We start from the raw sequence: 24,979 nt of genomic DNA on the forward strand, positions 1-24,979 counted from the left end.
GGCTCCGCTCCGCCCCTTCCCGGAAATGGCGGCTCCGCCCTCAGAGCRGGTCCCGCCCTGACCCCGCTCCACCGTCCCGCTCGTACCCGCCCACAGCAATTGGCGCTTCTCAGCGTCGTGGGGCGCGCTGGACTGCGTCGGGAGGCCGGAGCCCCTCAGCCACCCCCGCTCAGAGCTCACAACACAGCGCTGCGGTGRCGAGACAGCTTTATTGTCAGTGCCAAATTTCAGTGTGAAATAACACAGACATGCCTCTATTTATAGGCGGCTTAATTTCCCCAGCACCTGTTCACAATCAGCACTGATTTTCTCGAGTCTTGAYTGATGGGTTAAAGAAAAATCACCCTTTTCTTCTCTATGTGCATTAAAATACCCTATTTTTTAATATAAAAAACAGCAGACATTTCGTGAAAATAGATAAAGCGTATAAATCACAGCATTCATCCTTTTACAGAACAGGGAAATTGCCTTTTAAGAAAATTTTAAAATCGCTACAATTTACACCTGGTGATTGCAAAAAAAAAGCCACCTGAAGGACGGGGGGGGGTCTCCGTGTGCCCTAAATCGGTGCCTGTGTGGTTTCCCAGCACCCCAGCAGCCCCTGCTGCTCCTACAGGTGTCCCTGGTTGGGACAGGATGGAGGCACACCCGGGCACACACGGCTGGCAGCAGCGGGGAACCTGGCACGGAGCACGGCTGGGTTTGGCTGAAGGGAGGAGGCACAGCTCTTGCTGCTGTAGGAGGTTTTTGTGTACAAGCCCAGGAACGTGCCTGCAGGTAACAGCTTTCAGCAGGCAGGCGTTGYGCCTCCTTCTCCCTTTCGTCATTCCAGCACTCGGAAATTGGAACACSATCAGTCACTCCAGCCCTGTTCTGCTGTCCCCGGCCTGCACTGCCCTCCTACACCTGAGGGACAGGGTAAGAGGCACAAGCAGCAAGACCACACATGTTCTTGCCTCGTTCAATAAGGAAATACCTAAAAAARAGAGAAATGGGTATGAGTGAGCATGTCCTCCTCTGACAGCCAGCGTGGCACGTGAGGGTGGAAGGTCCTGGCACAGRGTGTCCAGGGAAGCTGTGGCTGCCCCTGGATCCCTGGAAGTGTGCAAGGCCAGGCTGGACRGGGCTTGGAGCAWCCTGGGATAGTGGAARGTGTYCCTGCCCATGGCAGGGAGTGGAAAACAATGGSCTTTAAGGTCCCTTCTGACTCAGACCAGTCTGAGAGTCTGTGAAGGCGACTGCTCTCTCTGTGCCAGCCCCTTCCCCATACCAGCCCTAGGAGCAGATTTCAAAAGAGCTGCCAAATTTCAGCTGGAGAGCRTAAGGGTGGACTGGGGCTGAGGGCAGGTGGAATCCCAGTACGTGGTGTCATTCACCAGGTACAGCAGAGCGTGGTGGGCACCAGGACCCCCTTACCCCTCCATGCCCCACAGCCGGCCCCAGGAGTTCTTGACGATCCAGTAAGGAGTCCCRTTCTCCTCTCCATAGCCCACGGCCAGGACGGCATGGTTCACCTTGTCAGGGGTGTGCTCACAGCGTGGGCTGCAGGGAGAATAACACAGATGTGTTGTAYGAGAAGCAGCCTCCATTTAGTCAGGGATCAGTCAGGCCAGCAGTCTTGACTGCACTCTGCAAAACACAACTATGGGATGCTCTGAAATCCCAGCTGTGGAGAGTAGGGAGGGAAGCCAAGGAAAGGAGACACTGCTGTGTTTTCCCACTCTGAAATTACAGCTCTATCTGGAATTAGGGAATCCATGGACTTTGGAGCTCCTGGCTGACCAAGACAAGCTACAGTGAAAACAGTGAGCAAAGAATTCTCCCAAAGGAAACCAGCAGCTCTTACTGCCTCCCAGTGATAGTTTGTACTCCCCTGAAGTTCAAGCACACTGTTTCATTTTTTTTGCACAGGAACAACAAGCTCTTGGGTCTAAATATGTGTTTCCTCTAAATTTCCAGCTTTTAAACTGTACTTGCTGAAAGCTGCTGCCTGTGGTATGAAACAAGACACACTCCCACCTCAAGAGCATCTATTTTTATACATTTTCAAACCGCAGCACAGGAAAAGATCAATAATCTCCACCTCAGATTTTCTTTTTTTGCAATGTGTTAACAGCTGCTCTGGGCTGAAAGCACTGRAGCACCAATWATTCCATGTWCTCTGACTTYAAATYCACCTTAGACTCTAAATCCATAGGATAACTGCTTCCTGGCATGTTCTTCAGACCATATCCTTGTCCTCACAGCCCACACCAGCCTGGGGCTGGCACTTACCTCTGGCATCACTGGCTATTGGTTCAGCAAAGCCACTGGAACCACTGCCTGCTTCTTCCCGAGATATCCCTGGGGCAGATGCCTCAGGCTCAGAATCTCCCTTTCATTTTCCCTGCAGTTCTACGTGACTGAGGGCTCATCACTCCAAAGTATTTTTATATTTCACCAAACATGCCCTTTCCCCCTTCCTGGGCTAACAGCATCTCTCCTGTCAGAGTCAGCTCTCATCTTTCAAATGTAGTCATCAGTTTTTCAAGTGGCTTTTTGTCCTGGCCATGGAGCTGACATCACACTCAAGGCTTGCAGGGTCACTTTATGTTCCTAACTGTTTTTTTTTCCTGCTGTTCCTCCCACCTGTCCAGGAGAGCACTTGACAGCATTGAGGTGAGGTACTGCAGAACCTGCCCTGCAGGACCCTGTCTAAAAGCACAACCTGCAGAGGTGCCAGCTCAGGTGCAGGGCACTGTGAGGGCAGCCATGCTTCTCATCACTACCCCTCTGAGCTCTGGCACCAGGGAGCTCCCCTAATGCCATGGAAAATCCACTTTGGTTGGGGGTTTACCCTAAGCAACCAGATGTGTTCAGCTGCCACAGCTGGGCTGACCCTGCCACTATCCCAGCTCAGACATAGATCAGCCCTGGGACAGCCCCCCACCCCAGCCTGTGGTGAGCTGCAGAGAGTCTCCCAAGCTCCCTGACTCACTGACCTTCATTCCAATCTGGACTCCAGGCTGGATAAGTTCCTGGCAAGTAGTGTCTCCTCCCTGTGCTGCACTCTCATCCCTCCAGGAACCAGTAAATCAAGGCTCCATTTACTCTTTTTTTTTTTCTATTTTTTATTTAAAAGGAAGCATGAGAATGCACTGCAGTGCTCCTGCATCCAGCCGGAGAAACAGGGAYGCACATGATTCCAGCCCTACACCTTCCCCTCACCCTCACCCRCCAGGTTCACACACTCACTTGGAATACACTCCTCTTCTGTAGTGCATGAAGTTAGCCGTCACCTCAAAGGCAAAGCTCACKGGGTTGTGTTTCCCCACAGCTTCCACCATGCCATCCTCATCATACTGCAAGAGAGGATCCAGGGTCATCCATCATCTCCTGGCTGTGCTGGTCCAGCAGTCAAGGCACAGGGGGATGGATAACCCTGGTTTCCTGCACATAGACAAGGAATCAGGTGCTGAGCTCTAAGATGAGAACAGGGACTTTGTCCTAGCCCGCAGGTGCACCCACTGTGGGGAGCCTGTTTTGGCTCCAACACTTCCCTGGTGCCACCTTCCAAGAGGTGTAAGGTGTGCAGGAGAGCAGCAGTGTGCAAAGCAGCTCACTCTCTCCCTGGAGCACGCAGGCTGTAGCTCCTGCTGCAGAGGCCAGCACACCTTGGGCATCCCAGCACCCTCTTGGTACAGCCCTGGAAGTTGCAAACACAGCCCTTGAGGCCTCACCTGWGTGATATTGACAACATCCTTGACAAAGGCAATGGCTTTCTCTGGCTGGAACTTGCAGGTGCCGTTCTGTGGGGACAGAGAGGAGCTGTTGGAGCCTGTGCCRGGCCCTGCTGTGCTGCAATGGCCTGGGCTGCACTGGGAATACCTTGGCCCGGTACGGGTAACTGTCCTCCCCCATGAGCCCTTTGTTGTACAGGATGTACTCGAAGGCTTGGCTTGGCAGGCCCCTAAGAGACAACACAGCCAGAACACAACTCAGTTAGGATGGTAACMATTAATTAGGATGGTAATGATGAATGGGGATGGTAATGCTGCAACTTCTGCAGAGCAAAGCCATGAACATTTCCYCTTCTGCAGACCATTCCCACCAGCCAGGGAGATGGGGAGGGCACAAACTCCAGTCTGCTCCTGCAGCACCCCCTGCGTGGGATTCAGGCCTGGCCCACCACCTTGTCTGGCATGGTCAGACCTCATTCTCCAGGTGCCCAATTCCTGCACAAGAACATCAGGAGCCGTGATGGTGTGGCCTACACAGCCTCACATGCTGAGAGGTGGTTTTTAGTGCCCTCTGCCCAGCCTGGCTGGGGAGGATGAGGGACCCACATCTCCAGCAARCAGCTGCTCCCTTCCCTGGCCACCTTCCAGAAGCACATCTCAGAAGGGAAGAAGAGAGCATAATCAGGGAGTGCTAATGCAGAAACGCCTAAGGAGGAGCCACAAGAAAAATAAAAGAGCACCGAGAGTGGCTTTGCTCAGCTCTGAGTCTCCCTCTCGGACCGCTTATCTCACAAAAAAATATAAGTTCTCAGAAAACTTCATTCTCTGCCTTCTCTAGAAATGACAGGAGGAACTTCTCAAAGGGGAAGCTAAAGTTTCTGTGGGCTCTTCATGGTGCCATGAGATGCACGTGACAACAGCCAGAATTCCCCTTGCTCTCCCAGAGCCCAYCAGAGCCCAGCCTGTGGCTGCTGTGTCAAGAGACATGTGAAAAACATCTCAGATAAAAACTAACAGACGAGGAACAGATAAAAGTTCAAGAGGTTGGGAAACAAGAGGTTGGGAAATGCTGGAGATTTAGTGAAACATCCTAATCTCTATGGAAGGTGAAATTAAAGTAAGCAACCAAATCCAAAATTGTATCCCCTGACACATTGCAGCCAAGAGAAGACAAAAGCCATTCCATGATGTGGAAGGATCCYGAAACTACATCTTGAGGAAGGCTGTGAATCACACAATGTAAGATAGTTCAATTTCTGTTCCTGTTGACCCTCTCTGACTTACCCACTGCAGCCATGGTTGTTAAAGGCCTGGGCACAATCAACCAACTGCTGCTCCGCCTGCAGAGAAGGATTTTGAGTCAGTGATTACCCCACAATTGCGTTCAGAGTAAGTGACACAAAAAGCAACCGCATGGCAGGAACTGAGACTGGTTTATCTGTGCATCTGGCTGTRACAACAACCACAGCACTGGTTCACCCACTGGTGAGTCACCTAGAAATGGTTCTGTGTCCCAGGGAGGTGGACAAGGAAGACCTGGAGACAGCAGCCTGGGATGCCCCAGCTGCCATAGGCATTCCTCCTCACGCCTGCCAGGAATCCGTTCCCTCGACAGAAGCACTGGCTGAGATTTCTTTCAAAGGTCAGGTTTGTTTTTAACACACCCAACGCTCAGTCATTCCTATAAGCTGTGTATGTGGCTACTGTCTTTCTAGTTCTTCAGGAATACAAACCTTCTGGGAGCTGAAAAACCAACAGTTGTCCCAATGTGCTGCCTGCAGCGAGAGGTCCCAGCCAGGTGGCAAGGTCAAACACAGCCTCTTTCCCCATGTCTGCACCCAGCAGCCTCCAGCCCCTCTGGTTTCATCCTGCTTCAAAAGGGCCCTGCCCAAGCCCAGGAAAATCTCTTACCAGAGAGAGCAGCTTTCCTGTGGCAATGGCRATAGCAGACTCCAAACAGCCTGTGGTGGAAAAGGTCCAGCAGCTCCCGCAGGCACCCTATATTTAGGAATGGGAGAGGACTGGATCCAGAACGTGCTGCAGGCTCACCTGCCTCCCACAAATGCTGGGGCAGAGGGGCATGGCAGGAGTGCAGAGCCTCCACTCCCCACCCTGGCATCTGGGCATGGCCTTCTGCTCAGCCCCTGCTCACTCCCTCCATGGCAGGCACGGAGCAGCTCCAGGGGAGATCCCCTGTGGCACAGGCACCCAGCACTGCTCCTCAGGCACAGCACCTGCCCGCAGCCATCAGTCCCTCTCCTGCCCCGCTCTGGGCATGTCACACACCCCTCACCTGGTTTTTCACAGGTGTCACGACATTTCCTTTCTTCCTCCAGTCGATAGAGTCGGGATACGGCCCCGAGCTGCGCAGGAAGTTSCCCTTGGTCGCTGAGCAGTTCTGCAAGTGAGGCAGGAGGGCTGTGCTGAGCTGCCAGGCCAGTGGCCCATGACAGCCACCCTCTCTGGGCTGGAAGGATTGGTGACCAGCCTGCACACACTGGCCACTGCTGCAGTGCCCGGCTGCTCAGGAAGCTGACAGCAGAAGTGACAGCTGGGCTAGAGCCATGGTCAAAGGAGCTGAAAGCCATGAGGGTGAGGAACAGGGTTCACCTTCTCTTACCCCRCTGCTGGTGGCACAGGATGTGACCTGATCAAAGTGGATTGCAGGCAGCACAGTGATGGGTGCTGGCCCAGCAGCAGGCGCAGGTCACTGCAGAAGCCCCATTCACAGGGTCCACCTGGACCCCCTCCTTCCCTGCCCACCCACACTCGCAGCATTTACCTGGGGCTCACTCCACARGTACAGTTTTTTAAACTCTTCGAAGGTCAGATCCGAGAACTGATTCAGGCCCACTAGAATGGGGAGAAAGGGGATACTTTGCTCAACGAGGCTCCGCSCTCAGAGCCAGCACGGGCCGTGGCCGGGCAGGGGCCGGAGCTCATACTCTGGAAGCTGTGATTGCCGGCGTTGTGCTCCTCGATGTGCCGTTTGTTGTCCAGGAAGATGCGCAGCCTGCGCGGGTACTCGTCCGGGCCGTACCACCGGTTGTTCTGCGGGGACACAGCGTGTCAGGGCCCCCCAAACTCCCGCCGCTCCCGGGACCCCCGGCCCTCCCGCCGCGCCGCAGCTGCCCCGAACCTCACCTGCAGCATCCAGGCCTTGAACAGCTGCTCCTCTGCGGGAGAGAACGGGGGCGTCAGCGGCTCTACCGCCGCCTCCCCCCCGCACGGCGAATCCCCGAGCCCGAATCGAGCGGGACCGAGCCGAGCCGAGCCGTGCCGGCCCAGGCCAGGCCGTGCCAAGCCGCCTGCTGCCCTCCCGGTGTCCCTGTACCTTCGGCCAAGGGCTCCCAGGCGGCGGCGGGGGCCAGGAGCGCGGCCGCGGTCAGTAACAGGRGCCAGCCCATGGCCGGACCGGACCGGGCCGAGTCAAGCCGAACCAGGACGGACGGGACGGAACGGAGCCGAACCCAACCGAGCCACGCCGAACGCACTCGATCGGAGCCGAAACGGGCCGAATCGGTGCCAGGGGGCGGAGCAATGGGCGGGGCAGCGGCACTGGGCGGGGCACTGGGCGGGGCACTGGGCGGGGCACTGGGCGGGGCACTGGGCGGGGCTGTCCCTCCCAGCGGTGGGCGGGTTCGGCGTCATCCCGCCCGCAAAACTATCACAAACCTCGGTTCACCCTGAGATAGAATAGATTTATTAGCAAGAGGTAATCAGGAAACATATATTTTTACAAAAAAAATGGAAATATTTTTTCCAAACAAGCTGTAAGTTGAAATAGTTTTAGGGCTTGAAAGAGAATTCCCATACCACGAGGTATTGCTTACAGCAAGTGTTGTGTGAGTGGAGCATGCCTGCCACCGCCGGGGAACCGTGTCAGGGACTGTACAATGTAAAAAACCCAGGTACTATTCACAGAATAAGCACTACATTACTATATCCTGCTAGCGGGTGGTTAGCCAGGATTACAGTAGATGTAATAAAAACACTCGTCATCTCTAACTCTACGTCATGATACTCAGAGTGGGCACAAGGGTACGGATCTACAGCATATCAACAGGAGCTGGATGCAGCGAGGAGAGGCAAGGRGATGCTTCCATCTTCCCAACTTCGGAGGGACCGGGGCAGCAGCCAGGGCCCCCCATGYCCAGCCAGCACGGGGGTGGCACACACAGAGAGGGCAGCTCACACCGAAGAACAACCTTTAATGTGTTCCCTTCTCTCACCTTACAGAGTCTGCCGTGGGATGTAACCGCCAGCACCGTCTGAGTGAGAGCTGCTCTGTGCTGCCCCAGAGCCCCATGGGGACACAGGGCTCACCAACCCCATGGGGACACGGGGACTCACCTGCCCGACCACCAGCCCCCCCAAGCAGGAACAAATGACAAAAGTAACATCATCGAAAAGAACCCGGGACTCCAGCGAAGTGTCGATGCGTTAAACCTTAACCAGGGCGGGAAATCCTACGCGAGGTCTAGTGCGGCCTGGGGCGGGGGCGGATTGCTCGGAGAAGCACAGACGTGGGAGTCACTCCAGGGCGTCCAACGGAACGAACGGGTATGTACAGTATGGTATAGCGAGTGTACACGGGCGGCCACCGCCGCGCTCAGGAAGGCAGTTTGGGCTCTATTCGCAGAGAAGCTTCGTAAAGGGTTTCCTCGTCCATCACAAACGACTGGTCCAGCAGGTACTGCGTCACCTGGGAGATGGAGCAGAGCCATTAACGGGCTGGGAAAGTACAAACCTCAATAATGGGCACCCAAACCCTTGAGAACTGGAGCACTCAAACCCTAGTAAAGGAGGCTCCTGCAGCAGGGGGTGGCCGAGACCTTTTAGCTCATCACATGTTGGAGGSCACCATGATGCAGAGGCCAGCTGGTCCTGGTGGTGGAGGTGGTAGGACACACTCTACTCCCTGGGGAGGGGTTGCTGCCCCTAAATAGCTGTTTCTCAGCACATCCAGGGTGCAGCCCCGGGAGCACTCTGAGCCTGGCCCAGTGGCTGCCCCATCCATCAAAGCTTCCTTCTGCAGCAAGTCCTCTGCTGCAGCTGCCTGGGGGTCAGAGGGGCAGTCTACTGGAGCCCCCACAGCTTCCCTCCATCCCCTGGCCCCCTGCCAAAGGCCTCCAGCCAGGCACAGCCACCACTCCAGCACAGGAATTGAGCTGCCAKGAATTGAAGGCTTTGATGCTGTGATGGAAGAGGGAGATGAGGAGCAGAGCATGTCTGTGGCTCTGGGGACAAGGCTGTACCTTTGGCTGGTGCTCGATCTTGTAGGAGGTTTGCTGGAACTGGCGGATCTCCCTTATGATGTGTGAGATCTGTCCAGGGATAAAACACAGAAGGTGTTCATGGCTCTGCTGTTACCTGAAAAGCTGTCCCCATGCCCAGGTGAGCAGGGGCACCCAGCACAGCACAATGCAAAGGGCCTTTTTGTCTCTTCCAGACATTAGGAACAGCTCCAAGTGTGTGCAGGGGATACTATGGCTGCCTGGTGCTGTGCAGGGGAAGGCTGAGGGGACACAGACTTGGCCACAACCACATCACCCCAGCCTGGCCCCACACACCCAGCCAACAGGCTGCAATACTCACCATCCTCATTTTGGAGAAGTTCACCAGGCCATCCTCGGTGTAGTTGGGAGTGCCCTCCTCAATGAATGCCAGGTCAGTCAGGTACATGCCCAGGTAGGGGACACACGGAGGGTCACAACTTTGGGAGCAAACCAGAAAGAAACGAGGAAGAAAATTGGTTTACTTTGGAGGTTGGGACGGRGTAGGGGAGAAGCAGGCAGCTCTGCAGTCAGCAGAATTGGAATGATTCTAATACAGGAAGGCTCTCCCAGGGAAGGCTGCTGGTCTTCTGGGCCTCATCCCCACCAGCTCAGCAGGACAAGCAGGACCTGTGGCTGTGCCCCTCACAAAGCCATGGGATGCAGGAGCTGAGCTGAGGGCAGCTTTGACAGAGGGTCAGGAAGACCTTTAGAAGTTTCCACAGGCACCCTGCTCTAGTGGAARGTGTCYTTGCCCACTGAGGGTTATGGAACAAGATRAGCTKTAAGGTCCCTTCCAACCCAAACCATTCTGKGATTTGGTTACWCCACGACAGTGATARGGAAAAGTGTTCCCTGGTGTCTGGCAGTGATTTTTGCCTTTGCAGTCCCTTTTATTCCCATGCTGCACAAAGGAGCAGCTCAGTCCTGGGGATGGCTTTGTTTTGGTGCCCTCAACAGGGCACGCTTTAGTGCAGCCTCTGAATGACCCTGGGAGCTCCAGGCCCCCCCACACCACCAGCCCCAGACCAGCCTGCAGCATTCATGGGAGACAAAGAGAAGCACCATTCACTCACTTTTTCAGTGCCTCTCTCAGGTTCTTGAACCTGCCCTCCGACGACACCAGCTTCTGGAGCTTATCAATCAGAGCCTTTGTCTGCAAGAAACCAAAGTGCTGCTCGGTGGGAAGAACCCCCRCTCCCTGCAGAGCCACAGGGCTGCTTCCATCCCGCCCGCCCAGGGCGCATCACCCCATCAGTTCCTTCACCTCCACAGGTACAAATGTGCCCTGGTCATCACACCTGGCTGCTGGTGAGGAGGTTGTGTGCTCCCTTCCTCTTCTGCTCCCACCTCTGCCCTCGCCAGCAACCTATTTTCATTCACAGGTTTATCATTTTATAGGAAAAATRACTGCTCCTGGCTGAGAGGAGCCCACAGTGGTGCTGGCTTTGCTCCATCTGCCTCCACACCGGTACCTGTACCTCAGCTGCTCCTGTACTATGTACCTCAACCAGGAATTCATCCTGCTCATCCATAACAGGTCTGAGGAGCCCAGAAAAACAATTAAAGAGAGCCTCTGTGTGTGTGCAGGTACAGGGSCTCTCTGGGAAAGGTTTAACTCTGACTTGCAGAGTGGGGCCCATCTCTTCTCACAGGTAACAAGGGATGGGACAAGCAAAAAAGGAGTCATGGCAAGAGAGTTTTAGATTTGATATTGGAAAAATGTCTTAATGGAAAGGGCTGTCTAGCCCTGGCACAGCTGCCCAGGGCAGTGGTGGAGTCAATGCAGGGATTTATCAGATATGTGGATGTGGCACTTGGGGACATGGGTTAGCAGTGGCCTTGGCAGCGCTGAGCGAACAGTTGGACTCCATGGTGTCACAGGGCTTTACTAACCCAAACAATCCCGTGATTCCAAGAATAAACCCGACTCCAAGGCAGGGTCTGCCTGCCCACACACCACCTCCCTCCTGAGAACAACCTGAAACACCTTTCTCCATTTTCTAAGTCCTTTTCGACGCCCATCTCACACAGCGCCAACACCACCCCACCAACCCTCCCGCCTCCCCAGGAGGGGTCACCCCTACCTGCTTGGAGACCTTGAGCCAGGTTTTCTTGAGGCGGAAGATGGCACTGCGGTTGAGGGAGGAGGTGATCTCCAGCACRGCGTTGTAGTTGTGCAGGCAGCGGCAGATGTCAGCCACCGCCACCCACTTCTCGATGGCGCTGACCCGCGCGTTGATCTCCTCGTTGCGGATGATCTCCGACGCGATCAGGTTACTGACCTTGGGGAGACACGGCGCCCAGCCTGAGCTTTAGCATGATTTTGGGCACAGCTCTATGTCCTCCAGCCTCGCAGCRTTTTTAGAAGATTTCCCTGTGCTGCGGCAGCCCCAAAAGGAGCAACTGCACCTTGAGTTGCTCCACCTGCCCTGGGTCCCTGAGGCAGGCAAGGCCCATGGGGCAGGTGACCCTACACACCCCAGGCCCTGGGGCAGGGGGGCTGAGCTGCCTCCCCTGTGCCCATCCCCCTGTGCCCTACAGCTGCACCTACATCATTGAAGTGCTTTGTGTTCTTCATGATGTATGGAGTCCTCTCATTCTTCTCCAGCTTCATCCAGCCTTGCCCGAAGAACTCTCTGCAAACCACAGTGGTCGGGTCAACTTTTATTTCCCAATTTTATGGAATGCCCAAGCCCTGCAAGCTCTACTGCATCCRTACAGGATGGACATCCTGTTGTCTTTGCCCCACTACAGTGTCAGAAAGGGACCACATGGATGTGGTTGGAAGTGTGATGGTTGTGGGAGGCTCTCCCTGAGCTGATTACCCCGGGGACAGCGGCAGAGAAGCCACAGGATCAGRACTCAAATCTGTGCTTGAGCCAAGTCTGGGGTACTGATAAAGCCTGAGAAGGCTCTGTACTCTCTGGGGTCAGCCCATGGGGCCCTGGGTGACCAGAGCCACCTTTCCTGAGCCATGTGGATCACTCACTCATATGGGATTTTCTTGAAGACCAGGTGATCCAGCAGTGTCAGCTGTTCTGCGATCTCCAGGGCTGAATGGTTTTCAAATGGTTCTGCTTTGACCCCCTCAGCCTGTGGGACAGAGGAACAATGGGGCTCACTGGACAGCTGCCCCCACAAACAGCACTGGGACAAGGCTGGTGACACTCCTGCAACACCCCCATCCCTGCTGCCTTCTGGGAAAAGATCAGCCRCTAAAAAAAACAAGCCTGACCGACATCCCACCCAAATAAACCCTGACGACACAGAAGAACCCCCCAAAATCAACACCTCCCCACACGCAAGAGCCCAGCACAAGRCAACAGCCCATTGCACAATTCCTTGGGACAGGGATTGCGAAAGCTCCGGGGAACAAACATCAGCTGGGCTCCTCCACAGCTCCAGGGCCCCTAGAGAGGCTGCAGGAGCACTTGGGGTGCAGCTCTGGGCATACCCCACCAGTGCCCAGGGCAGGCAGGGGGGCTGCGGGCACCCCGGAGGTACCAGCCAAGGGTCAGCACAACACACRTCCCCTGCTCACCATGGGCACCCCAAAACCCAGGGCACCCAGGTGCTCCCACCACACCCTTGACTGCAGGTCACTGCTGCTCAGCCTGAGGGGCAGGGCAAAGTCTTCAGGGCTTGTTTGTTTGCCCCTCTTCAGAGGAACTTTCCAGAACACACAGTTATGGKCAACAGTTCAAACACAGCCTAAGGGGGACTGTCCCCCCCAGGAGCCACTGTCAGAGCCAGGGGACAGAATCTTGGGTGTTTCAGGTGCACCAGGCCAGTTTCAAGTGGCTCTTGCATTCTTCTGGGAACAGGTTTGGGCTGGGCTTCCTTTTTTTTTTTTTTTTTTTTCTGTGCAGGAAGACAGCAAGTGCTCTGCAGCGATGCTGGGGGTTTTAAATCCACAGCACGTTCCCAGGGGTCTCTTCTTGCAGAGCAGCACTGATGCTGGCTGAGCCAGAGCCCATCACTTGGAGCTGGAGCAGTTTTGGGGACACGGAGGACATGATGGGAACTCCAGGRCTTTCCCATGTCCCTGGGGCAGGTGCAGGCAGCAGCAGGCAGGTGTCTCTGTGCCCTCTGCAGCCTTTYTGCTGACTGCAGGGGAATAATGTGTCTATGGGCTGGTTAGTGCTGCCTCTGCCCATAACACATCCAGCTGTGCTCACAGCTGGCCCCTCCCCAGAAAGCCTTTCCCTGCTTTGCAGCTGCACCCGTGACACGAGGCTCAGAGACTCATAGCTCCACCAGCTCTGTGTGCCAGAGCACCGGGACCTTTGGCTGCTCCCCTTCCACCACCACAGGCCACCGTGGGCAGGGAGGGAGGGAAAAGGTATTTACCATCTGCACGACCTCCTCCAGGGTTATCTGGTTGTCTCCTGGATCCTCCTGCGTCAAGGTCCTATGGCATGGAAAGACAGGATTATGGCATGGAAAGACAGGGTCTGGGAAACCACCAGACCCCACAGCTCCAACAGGGCAGAATGGCTCYGAGGATTTGCATGGGTGAAACACTCAGCCTGTGTTTCGTAAGAACCCTCGAGTCCYGTTTCTCATTTTAAAGAGAAAAACACTCCTTAGAGCTGAGGCCACACGGCCTCACATGTCAGCCCTGCTGAAGGGAAGTGCACTGCCCTCAGCATGGGCTGGGCACACACTGGGTGGCCAGAGCCACCCTGCTCAGCACAGCCCCTGGCCATGGGAGCCATAGTGGCCCCAAGGCAGCAAGGGCCACACACCCACAGGGCTCAACTCTGAACTTCAGCCATGCACTCGGGGGCTCACACCTACCAGGTCCCGATGGCTGAATGCAGCCAGCACCACCCACCCATCTCCTTGTCTTCCTTCTGGGCACCTCCCAAGCCCCTGGCACAGTCCCTCCTGGAGCCCTCGTGCCAGCTGTGTTCCCAGGGGGGAGTGGGAACAGCAGCAGCTGGCACAGTGTCCAGGGAAAGCCACCTCCTGCCCACAGCCCTTCACCTTATGATGTTGGCGGCTGCTTTCCTCTCCTGGGTCAGGAGCTCAGGGTCATGGATGACCTCCTCCAGGAAACCGATCACCCGGAACTTCAGCTCCTCRTTGCTCTCAAAGTCCTGCCAAGGCCAGCACAGCCACCGAGTTACTGAGCTGGGAGTGACATTGACCCCAGTAGAGATGCTCCTGACACCCAGCTGGGGCAGGGGCCGCCACTTCCTGGCAAAATCCCAGCAAACAGCAACCAGCCAGGAAGGCACTAGGCTCACTCAATACCATTGSATCGGCATCACCTGGCCTGGGAGAGCTGTGTGACTTCCCAGTGACACCCAGTATGGCACTGCTCCCACTGCCCCTGGTCACCAGTGCAGGGAGGGACAGGGCAGCAGGGGAAGCTGCCAATGCCCGAGCCCCGACTCCATCCTGAGCACCATAACAAGCACCAAACCCAGAGCCTCTCCTTCTGCACCCAGCCAGGGGGTGATTGTGGATCCAGCTCCCTTCCTCTGCACCCTGACTGCGCAAACACTGGGATGTGACCCCTCTTCCCCAGCCAGGGGGTCCCAGCTTCCCGCTCCTCCCCATGGACACTGTTGTGCTTCATTAAAACCCAAATGAGCTGGCTTCTGAGCTGGAGCTTGGCTGGAGCTTCGGCACACAGCCAAATTCCCAGAGCCAGGGAGGGAGGGAGGGAGGGAAGGAGTGCCCGCCACCCACCTGTGAGTGTTTGGACACCCAGTGCCGCAGCACGTTGAGGACACGGTTGGTGGCCGCTCTCCGGATCACGAACTCCTTGTCTCCATTTCGCTGGTCCGTCGGGAAGCCTGAAACTGCCCGTGGCCCCTCAGCACAACACAGCTCCCTTGGGAAGGGCTYACAGCTGCTCTAGAGCTGCCAAAGCAGCATGCCCCCTCTCTGAGCTGCTGTGTCAGGACACAGTGGATCACCTGGGGCCACCTGTGACCTGCACATTCCTTGGGCAGCACTGTGCCCAGACTGCCAGGACACAGCCTGGAGCAGGCACTGGGCTCTGGGGACTCTGGGCTCTTCCCAGCCAGGSTGTGCCTGGAGGGAAACCCATCTGGGAACGGTGGAAATGGGCACCCCAAGAGCACTCCCTCAGGGCAGGTACCTGCRCTGGCGAGGGACATCCTGCGGTATTTCTCCTTGGTGGGGGTGCCCTCGTTGGCCCCCGCTGTGGCGATGGCGAAGGCGGAGGTGGCGGACAGGGCGCTGCGGGTGCTGTCCAGGTCCCGGCAGGAYGTCATGACCATGCCATTGTTGTAGGAAAACAGTGAGAAATCTGCAGGATAGGAAATCCAACAACCCTGTGGGCACCGCTGCTGCCTGGACAGGTCAGCTCACGTGCCAGTGCCTGGACACACGGGCATCCCCAGACCAGAACAGGCCTTGGCTTTCTTGTTACCTGATGAATTTTTGCACTTGACAGACTTGGGAGTGGTCGGAGATTTCGTTGGCGAAGTTTCAGCTTCTGCTTCATCGCTGTGGTTGGGATCTGTGTCTGACTCTTCCCTGACAGACACCTCTGAGCCTGGAAGGAACAGGGAACCCCTTGACACCCACTGCACACAAATACAGTTACATTTCAGTTCTTCCCAATTTTTCTGAAGTCTGATCCATTCCAGCTTCAGATGCAGCCACCATGCATAGGAAAGGCACAGAGTCCTGTGGTTTCGGAGGGATGTTTTGGAATGGGTTGTTTCTTTGAGGTGGGGTGGGTTGGGTGGGTTTTTTTGTTTGTTTTTGTTATTAAAAATCAGTGAGTTTTCAGGAGGCAGAAGCTCTCTGTGCATGCACCTAAACTGGCCCCGCTGGGCCAGAGCCCCCCCATCCCCAAACCCACAGGGACTCACCTTGCTTGCCTGGCAGCGACTCCTCTTGCTTTTCCGAGGCCGCTTCTCCTTCATCTGGGATTTTATTGGGATAGCTACTGGACACATAGAGCTTGTTGATGTCCAGAGTGGTCTTGCTGAAGGGGGCCATGGAGGAGTACACGCCGGCGTAGCCGTTGGAGGAGGAGCAGCTCAGCGCCGCCAAGTCCAGCGCCTTGCCCCCTGTGATGATGGGGATGTTGAGGGACAGCTTCCTCCGGCGGCTGGGGGACGAGGACTTGGTGATGGAGAGYGGTGGTGGCGACGAGAACTTGCGGTTGGCTCTGGGGGACTTGGGGGGCTCCCCATAGAGCAGCTTGTTGTTCTGGCTGTTGGCAAACAGGAGCTCCAGGGACCTTGGASAGACAGGGAGAGGCTGAGCTGGCACCTGCCCTGCCAGGGAGGTCGTGGGGATCCCCCCATGGCACTGGGACCCTGGGCCATCCCCCCAGGTACAGCAGAGCCACCGCCACCCTGCAGCCCTCGCTTGGCCCTCCCAGGAGTGGGGCCATCTCAGGTTCATCTCCATCCCCTGTTTGGGGGTATCACAGCTCATGGGGAGCAGGTGACACAGTCCCAGGGTGGCACAAGGGTTGGGCAGCTCTGGGGCACAGAGACTGCAGGCAGGGGATGGAGGAGCAGTGCTACAGTCCYGCCAGATCCCACCGCTCCTTTGGAGACAGAACAGGTCCTGGAGCAGCATCAAAGCCAGGCAGGGTGGGGTGCAGAAACCAGGGACAGAGAGGGGACAAGGGCCATGGCAGACACCCCCACCCCAGGGACAGGGACAGGGACAGGGCAGGTCCCGGGGCAGCACCGCAGCCTCACCGTGCYGGGATGGCACTGATCGGCTTCTTGTAGATGGTGATGAGCTTGTCGAGGACCACGAGGGCGGTGGTGAAGACGCGGTAGGAATGCAGGAACGTGTTGAGGAAGTCGATGCTCAGGAAGCGCAGGTCCGTCAGCCTCTCCAGCAGCCGCTCCACACTGGCATAGCGGATCTGCAGGACCTTGCAGGAATTCATCGTTTTACTGAACCTAATGTCAACATCATCACAATACAAGCTGGCATCAGACCTGCAGAGAAACAAGATATCTGTGGCTCCAGCCTGGAACGAAACCAAGAGACCATGGAAAGCGGTGCAGGAGGGAGCCTTGTTCATACTGGGTGTTCCCATGCAAAATGCAGGTGGGAATGCTCCCGGGGGAAAACCTGGAAACCCACACCCTGTAATGGGTGGAGTGCTCRGCAGGCAGAGGGATGTGGGTAGTGCACAGGCACCAAGCCCCTTCCCCTACCTGGCAGCAGGGAGTGGGGCAGGGACACCCCCATCCCACAGGCTGGGACCAGCCCCCCCTCGTCCCACATGTCCCAGCACAGCCCTTGCACCCCAAAACCTCCAGGGACAACAGCCCCTCCTTCTGGCACTTTCACCCTTCCTTGACCACTTTTATTCTTCACTAAATTCTGTCCCAGGGAAGTCACAGCAGTCCTGAGGTTCCTAGCAGCGCTTGGCTGTCACAGGAGCTGTGTCCTGGCCCTCTCCACACTCACTTGATCATCTGGGGGACAGTGACCTTGGAGTTCTCCTCGAAGGCGTTCATCATCAGGCCGTTGCAGCGGATGTTGTCCACACACTGCAAGAGACGCGAGTGGGAGGTGGAGAAAGTCAGGGTTTGGTTTTACCCAGACCAGACACATCACTGCATCCCCACCTCAGGACACCAGGCAAGGACAGCAGAGGTGGCAGAGGGCAATCTCTGCTCAACCGGGAGCTCTGCCTCTTCCTCCCACCTGGGAGAAATACTTTCAGGGTCATTTGCAGAAAGCAAATGAAGAGCAGGTGGATATTGTACCACATGTCTGAGACAGAGGAGGAGCTCCCGCCCCAGACCGAGATGTGCAGGAGGGCAGTGATGGGACAGACCCTGCTGTGGCTGTGTCACCTCCCTCCTCCATCTCCTCCTCCTCCTCCTCCCCCTCGAGCCAGCAGACACCACAATGGCAATGGCTGGGCTCTGGGTGCCCCCCAGCTCCCACACAGCCCCCAGGAGCCTCTCTGCTCCCTCTGGGTGGGTRCCCAGGGCTCAGTGCTCCACCTGAGCAAGACCGCAGCCTGCAGCAAGTCCCGGTGCCCAAAGGGTGCCAGGAAAGCTCCCGGAGTGCAAACCCAGCTCCAGGGCAGGTGGAGTCACACAGCAAACCAGCAAACCTGGATGCCCCAGCCGATGGCACAGCCCAGCAGGGATCAGCCCAGCAGGGATCAGCCCAGCAGGGATGCTGTGGCAGCTCCTCATCCTGAGAACTCCAGCCCCAACCCCATCTCCCTGCTGGGTCCTACCTGGCTTATGTCACTGGTCCATGCAGCCTTCTCCTGCCTGGACGACGCCACGAGGATAACGGTGAAAGATGAGGAATCCTTCGGCTCCACCACGATTTTGAAGTCAAGGTGGTCAATGTCTTGTGTTGATGTTTTGGCTTTGGAACAGAAAAGCTCCACACAGTGATTGGGAAAGCCTTTCCCAYCCCCTCTCCCCCAGCAAGGGCTTTAGCCAGGTTTTAGGAGGGTTTRTTCAGGTTTCTGACTGCCCCAGGAAGGTCAGATCTGTCTCAGTGTGGGTCAGTAAATAATAATCTAATCAAATCTCAATCACRGATTCCTTGAATCTATTGGCACCTGAATTTATCCACCTGCCCCYCTACCACATACCGTCCTCGTCGGTGCTCTCAGGCTCCTCCACCAGCGTGCAGTCGATGAGTGAGATCACACCGTTCTGCAAGGGGGCAAGGGGAGTTCAGCAGTGGAACCCCGGGGCTGGGGATCCCCCGCCCCCCATTATAGCCCCCACTAAGGGCAGGAGTCGGGGTTCAGCAGCGGGACACCCCCAGGGGCTGGGGGTTCCCCCATTCTTGTCCCCCACCCCAGGGATGGGGACAGGTCGATGTCCCCAGGGGGCACACACAGCCTGTGCCCAGCGCCTGCCTTCACTAGAAAAAAAAAGCTGCTCCCGCTGGGATCTCTGGATTTTCCTTGTCGAACTGATCAACTAATTTGTTTATAAATTATTTAATAGGAGCTTTAAATTTAATTTTCYCAAAGACTGTTGTTGCAATTATCAGCTCTTTGCCACGGACTGTAATTCTTCAAACTGATAATTTAATGCCRGTAACAAGCAATTTCTGTAAGATTCTTGCTCAATTAACTGCCAAACTTCCCCAAATAAACACAGGAGCCCGRGGAGCGACCAGAGGAGCCAGGAGCACTACAGACAGTCCGGGCTGTAATTCCAGTTTCTTCCAGAATAGATTGCCAAGGCTTCTGCTGCAGATCAAGGTATATTCTCTTATCAAGATCTTGTAGTTTCTAATCTCTCCCGTGACTCAGCTGTGACAAGGACCATGTCAGATAAATCTGTGTGGCACCAGCTCCCAGCTCAGCATCCCTGGGGCTGCACCAGGAGAGGGCAAGGTGGTCCCTGGATATCTGTGTCACCAAGAGCCCGGCCAGCTCGGACTGCAGCCAGGCTACCCTCTGCCCCCTCCCCACAGCCAGGGAGCAGCAGCAGCCCCCCAGCCCTTGCCAGGGTTCCCCCAGCCCCTCACCTTGGTGAGGTGCAGCTTCCCCCCGGAGCCGCGGGTGCAGATGATGAGGTGCTTGGAGAAGAGGAAGCACTGCCGCTCGCCCTCCTTCCTGAGCGACAGGGAGCCCAGCCGGCCCCGAGTGATCTTCCCTTTCTCTGACATCGGCACCTGGATCAGGGATCCTGCAGGGAGAGGTGCCTTCAGTCAGCTCTGGCATCGGGACAGCGCCGAGTGCATCCCCAAAGTGCCAGGGCTGGCTCCAGCCACCCGGGTTATGGTCACCTGGGGGCTGGGGGGGCACCAGCCACAGCCCCCAGCCAACCCTGCACCCACATCCCAGGGCCATGGCCCCCAGCCCACCCTGTACCCACATCCCAGGGCCATGGCCCCCAGCCCACCCTGCATCCACATCTCAGGGCACTCCACCAGCACCGGGAGCTCAGTGTGGCCCCCGCTGCTTCCCTGGGTGGAGAATCAGTAACAGCCAAAATGCACCTCCTGCACCATCATGTGGAAAAATGCAGTGACAAAACTGCCTAAAAGTGCCAAAACTGCCTAAATCTGAYGTGCTTCTGACCAGTGAAAGCTCAGAACTGGGTTATATTTTTAAATTCCACAKGCCACCGGAGCACACARGACAGGGACAGGGACACAGGGCTCACATTCACCACAGAGGGGAGGGATGTCAGCATCGACACAGACCTTGTCTGACGAAGGTCTGGCTGGTGTCCAGCAGGATCTCGCACCCCTCAATGATCATCCTCTCTATTGCCAGGTTTTTCCGAATGTTTTCAGTCTCGCTCACTTCATCGTGCATTATCCTGAAGGAGGGTGATGAGAAAATTGGAACTGGGATGGGATCTGCACAAGTTTTCCCAACTGCTTTGGAAATACGGTGGGGCTGTCCCAGGTAAAAGCAAAACTGAAGGAATATCAAGGGAATTATCTGCCCAGACACAGCCAGGAGCTCCAGAGCTGACCTGTCCCTCTGCCTGGACAGTGCATCCAGGCTGATAAATATTGAAATGTGAGTACTTGGAAATCACAAAATTCAGATTTAGGGCAGGAGTTCCTCTCACTATCACCAGCCCCTCTGATATCCCTGCTCCTGGAGGAGTGAGAAAAGAGATGGAAACTCTTTACAGAACTTAAAAGAGTGCTGGTGGGTTTGGCACTGACACCCAGGAGATTCCATTCCTTGGGCTGGGGAGGGAGAGGATAAAAAGCAGGGAATTATGGACAATTTCCAAGTGCTCATGTGGGGGTCTCAGAAGCACTCGGCACCTTCCCATGGAGCAGCCCCGCCAGTTCTGCCAACCCCAAACAGGGGACAGAACCAAACCCCCAGAGCGATCCCAGCCTCCAGAGCCCTCCTTTCATCATCCAGGAGCCCTGGGAAACACTGCCTCTGGCCAGAAGCAGCCAGGACCCATCCAGAGCCAGGGATGGATCAGCAGCTCTCACCTGGACAGCTCTTCCAGCTTGGACTTGGCGTAATCCAGGCTGTTCCTCTCCACRTGTTCATGAGGGGTGTGAGCCAGCAGCTCATGCAGTGTCAGGATGTACCTGGGGATCTGTGGCACAAGAGAGCAGAGGAGAAGTCAGTGTGGGGCACTGGGGACAGCAGGGACCCACCCTGGGCTGCTCCTGCTATGGCTGGTGGTGCCATGGCCAGGGACACCCTGACCCGAGAGGTCAAAGTGTCAAAGCTCATGGTGCCACAGCTGAACRAAGAGGGGAAACAATGTGGGGCTGTGCCCAAGACCCTTCTGTTCCCTGCCCAAATCCCAGGGGTGTGGGGTCACCAGGAGGCCAGCAGCACCCAGAGTCTTCCCAGGCAGGTCCCAGGAGCAGTGTGGGAGCACTGGGGTCTCGCCCAAGGTCACCCAGGCTTTGCCTCCCCACCATATGATGCCAGCTGTGGGGATGGGGCTTGCATTGTCCACCTCCTTTCCCTGGGCATCCCTGGGGCCAATCCTGGCTCCAGTGATTACCTGGAACATGGGGTAGGTGAGGAAGGTCTCCAGGGTCCTCTCCTCACAGTCAGGCTTGGCCTCATAGTGCTTGAGCAGCTTGTCGAAGTCGCGGTTCTGCTTGCAGTGCGCCAGGATCTGCAGGCTGTACTGGTGGTTCCGCACAAACTCCTGGTAGATGTTCAGCATGGGCAGCAGGATGTCAAACAGGTCGGCTGCAGGCAGAGCAGGGGAGGTGGGTGGGAGGCTCCAGCCCATGCCTGGGGGCCTGCTAYAGTTCCCTGATCCCTCTCAGCCACCCATCTCCTGCTCCTTGTGCTCCCCAGCTCTGYCCAGTTTGAGTTTAAAAGGGGCTGATGGTCCAGACCCAGTGATGTTGTCCAGCATCAGCCTCCCTGTGCACCTCCAGCCCCGCTCCCACTGCCCAGCAGATCCAGCCACAGCAGAATTGGGTTGCTTTGGGGTTTTTCACTCTGTGACTGACGTGACCAAGCGAGGACACGGTGTGCAATGTGCTGTGCTGCCGATTGGCAAATGCCTGTGGAGTTACAGAAGGAGAAGGAGCASCAGGAGGTGGAGGAGGAGAAGGCAGCAGCACTCACCCAGCACCAGYGTGGGCCAGCTGGAGATCCGCGCCTTCAGGCCTTGGTAGAAGATTTGGTGCAAAAACATGATCGTTTCGCTGCAAGAAGAACCAAGAGAGGCCTAAGCCAAACCAGGAACAGAAAGATAAACAAGAGGCAAACAATGACGAATCAGASAAAATCCCCAGCCCAGGGAGAGAGGGGCAGTCCTTGGGCTGCTGAAAGTGGTGCAGAGGGTTCCTGCAGGCACAGGGAATGATGGAGCTGCAGACTCCCAGGGAGCCCCGGCACTGTGCACCCAGTGCCAGGGAGGCCAGCGGGTGTCCAGAGCTGCCAGGATGCCACAGAGCTCCCGAAGCCCAGGAAGGAGCTCACCTGTTGAGGAAAATGCTGCTGACATCGTCGTGCGTGATAGGCGGCTTCTTGGAGCTGGCGGCCATCCGCAGCGGCCGCAGGAAGTTGTTGACGAGGATGTGGAGCTGCTGGACATACTCAGCCTCAGCCTCCAGCATGCTGAACACCACCTGGTTCCTCTTGCGCATGCTGTCGGCGTGGGGGGACCTGATGTAGTCCTGGATGATGGTYTTCCACTTCCTCCGGCACAGCCAGCCCCGCAGGAAGCTCTGCACCTGGGGGAGCAGCAGCTGGGGTTAGGGACAGGAGGGGGGCCAGGCAGCAACCCTTGCTCGGCACAGGGCAGCTGGGACACCAAACCCRGCTCTGCACCGAGATGTGTGCACTKCTGCCTTTTCCTGGTGCTGTTCTGACCCCTCCAGGCTGGAAACCCAACAATTCATTTCAATATCTGCCACAGGGTGCCCAGAGAAGCTGTGGCTGCCCCTGGATCCCTGAAGTATWCAAGRCCAGGCTGGACGGGGCTTGGAGCACCCMGGGAGARTGGAAGGTGTCCCTGCCCTGCTTGTTCYGTGGCAGGGGGTGGAACAAGATGAGGTTTGAGATCCCTTCCTTGTGTAACTCAGCACCCGTGGCACGTCCCACTCCAYGCCCAGAAGAAGCACCTGCTCAGACACCTCCTTCAGCCCCCCAGGAAGCACGTCTGCTTCGCCTGCTGGGACCCCCCGGTGCCAACCCTTGCCACCACCCACCTTCTTGATCTTCTTGATGTCACTGTCATCRTCGTTGGGCGCGCTGCTCTGGCTGGCCTGGATGCGCTCATGGTCCTTGAGCAGGGATGCGATCTGTGGGCACAGAGGTGAGCAGCTGCCCGGCACCAGGGACATCCCAAGGGCCAAGGGCATCCCTGGAGCCGAGGACATCCCTGGGGCCAAGGGCATCTGGGTACCAAGGGCATCTGGGGACCAAAGGCATCCCTGGGACCAAGGATATCCCGGGCCACCACTGTGCCAGGGAACAGTGTGAGCCTCTGGCTTGATGACAGACACAGGGACACATCGTGCTGGATCTGTCTTAATAACCACAGACCCACAGAGCACTTCGGGCTGGGAAAGACCTCTGAGATCATCGRGYCCACCTGAGCACAACACTGTCAAGGACACCACTAACCCACCACRGTCCMCAAGTGCCACATTCACAGGGYTTTTAAATCCCTCCAGGGATGGGAACTCAGTCAGTGGATGAAGTGGATGAAGAAATCTGGAAGAGCTGTCCAGGGCTCCTCCAGCTGTCACCAACTCCTCAGGACCTCTGAACACACTGCCAGGACCTGGAAATCCTTCTGGGTGCCCAATCCAAACCCCATCCCTATTTCCCAAAAAAAGCCTTCACAGCAAGTCAATAAACACAACTTGGAGAGAAAATGGCAGAAAAATCTGCAGCATTTGCACCCCAAAAATGTGCAGGCGGGGAGCAGCTCCCCCAGCCTGCACATGTGGGATCAGAGCCATCAGCTCCCAGGTTTTGGTTTCACTGTTTCTCCCTGTACTTTCTCTCCCTCCTCTGCTCGTCGCGTGTCCCGGCCCCCAYGGCCAAAACCACTTGAAAAGTGACAGGAAAAGGCAAGAAAGCAGCACATGTGCCATCCAGAACGTGGGAAATTGGGAAAATGTGATCTGAATTTTGATTTTGTAGAAAAAAAAAAACAGAAGAAAACAGCTTAGAAAGAGGATTTTCCTGGGAGGGGAAAAATGTCCTACTATGGACAGAAAGAAAGAAAAAAGGTAGGGTTTGGTGTCTGGACTGTTTGGAAAAAACAGGAACACACCAGAACTGGTGGCCACAGGCTCATGGTCACTGATCCAGCTTCYACACATCTGTTTCACCCCATTCCATTCCATGGACTGGATTTTAGAGGAGAYTTTAGAGCTTTTTGCTTTCTGAGTGCTCTCCCCGGGAGCCCTGCCTGCTCAGAACCCCTCCACAGCCCCTGCACTGAAGGTTTTGTGGGCACCAAAAGCACCTTCCTGCCAGGACAGAGGGACCCATGGAAGCGGTGCCATGTGCCAGTGTTTTATTTTGTTTTTTGCCAGTGCCATGTTTTTATTTTGTTTTGTTTTTAAATTGAGTGAGCAAATTTGCACATTAAAGTAGTAGCTGATAATTTGATCCCTGCTTCAAAGTGTGGGGRAAAGTGAAAAGTCCCAAACCACCCAAGGTGAAAGCAGCATCCTGAACCTGGGGACAGGATCCTGCAGCTGCACTCAGCTCGTTCCAGGGCTCACAGTGTCTCCCATCTCCCTGGACCCAACTCCTGCCTCTGTCCCTCAGGGGCTTGGAAGTCACCCCAGCTTGGAGGCTGGACCAGACCTGGGGAGCAGGATCGTGGTCCCAAGAGAATCACCCCCAAGCTGGGGCACAGTCTGGAAACAGGGTGGTTTTAGGGCTGATCTGTTCTGCTAGAAAGCAGGAGGAGCAGCACTCCTGGGAAAGGCTTGTGGCTCCTCAGCCCCACAAGACTAGAAGAAGCTTCAGGGCACCTCAACACGTGGTCAGGGATTGCTATTGACCTGCACATTTTAACCCAAACATTCAAAATGTAAGGAATAGCC

At 56.2% G+C, this 24,979-nt stretch overlaps 2 protein-coding genes across 3 annotated transcripts in view; both read right to left on the minus strand.

The window, feature by feature from the left end:
• Positions 1–198: 198 nt before the first annotated feature.
• CTSH (cathepsin H) lies at positions 199–7,262 on the minus strand. The gene is made up of 12 exons (XM_057386167.1): positions 7,054–7,262; positions 6,864–6,895; positions 6,665–6,770; positions 6,502–6,572; positions 6,013–6,117; positions 5,631–5,717; positions 5,004–5,059; positions 3,868–3,949; positions 3,720–3,788; positions 3,235–3,341; positions 1,417–1,542; positions 199–976 (listed from the first exon to the last, which is right to left on the minus strand). Exons 1-12 carry the CDS (start codon positions 7,124–7,126, stop codon positions 901–903), a joined length of 990 nt encoding a protein of 329 aa, XP_057242150.1. The 5' UTR covers positions 7,127–7,262; the 3' UTR covers positions 199–900.
• A 145-nt stretch (positions 7,263–7,407) lies between these two features.
• RASGRF1 (Ras protein specific guanine nucleotide releasing factor 1) overlaps positions 7,408–24,979 on the minus strand; it is a 28,121-nt gene continuing 10,549 nt past the window's right edge. The window contains exons 4-27 of one of the 2 annotated variants that reach the window (XM_057386174.1): positions 23,120–23,212; positions 22,389–22,642; positions 22,032–22,111; positions 21,451–21,644; positions 20,921–21,030; positions 20,159–20,277; positions 19,478–19,638; positions 18,585–18,648; positions 18,216–18,352; positions 17,429–17,511; positions 16,702–16,950; positions 15,856–16,229; positions 15,408–15,533; positions 15,114–15,284; positions 14,699–14,811; positions 13,988–14,100; positions 13,349–13,409; positions 11,988–12,091; positions 11,550–11,634; positions 11,083–11,280; positions 10,072–10,151; positions 9,318–9,435; positions 8,978–9,046; positions 7,408–8,424 (exon numbers count right to left, since the gene is read on the minus strand). In XM_057386174.1, the coding sequence (XP_057242157.1) occupies positions 8,332–8,424; positions 8,978–9,046; positions 9,318–9,435; positions 10,072–10,151; positions 11,083–11,280; positions 11,550–11,634; positions 11,988–12,091; positions 13,349–13,409; positions 13,988–14,100; positions 14,699–14,811; positions 15,114–15,284; positions 15,408–15,533; positions 15,856–16,229; positions 16,702–16,950; positions 17,429–17,511; positions 18,216–18,352; positions 18,585–18,648; positions 19,478–19,638; positions 20,159–20,277; positions 20,921–21,030; positions 21,451–21,644; positions 22,032–22,111; positions 22,389–22,642; positions 23,120–23,212 (3,249 nt within the window). In that variant the 3' untranslated portion in view covers positions 7,408–8,331. Of the gene's footprint in view, positions 8,425–8,977; positions 9,047–9,317; positions 9,436–10,071; positions 10,152–11,082; positions 11,281–11,549; positions 11,635–11,987; positions 12,092–13,348; positions 13,410–13,987; positions 14,101–14,698; positions 14,812–15,113; positions 15,285–15,407; positions 15,534–15,855; positions 16,230–16,701; positions 16,951–17,428; positions 17,512–18,215; positions 18,353–18,584; positions 18,649–19,477; positions 19,639–20,158; positions 20,278–20,920; positions 21,031–21,450; positions 21,936–22,031; positions 22,112–22,388; positions 22,643–23,119; positions 23,213–24,979 lie in introns of those variants that run through there. The other variant, XM_057386173.1, reaches the window with a different exon arrangement.

The sequence above is a fragment of the Malurus melanocephalus genome, unplaced genomic scaffold, assembly GCF_030028575.1.
Source record: "Malurus melanocephalus ecotype Western Australia unplaced genomic scaffold, MMel_1.1 scaffold_927, whole genome shotgun sequence".
Taxonomy (NCBI): domain Eukaryota; kingdom Metazoa; phylum Chordata; class Aves; order Passeriformes; family Maluridae; genus Malurus; species Malurus melanocephalus.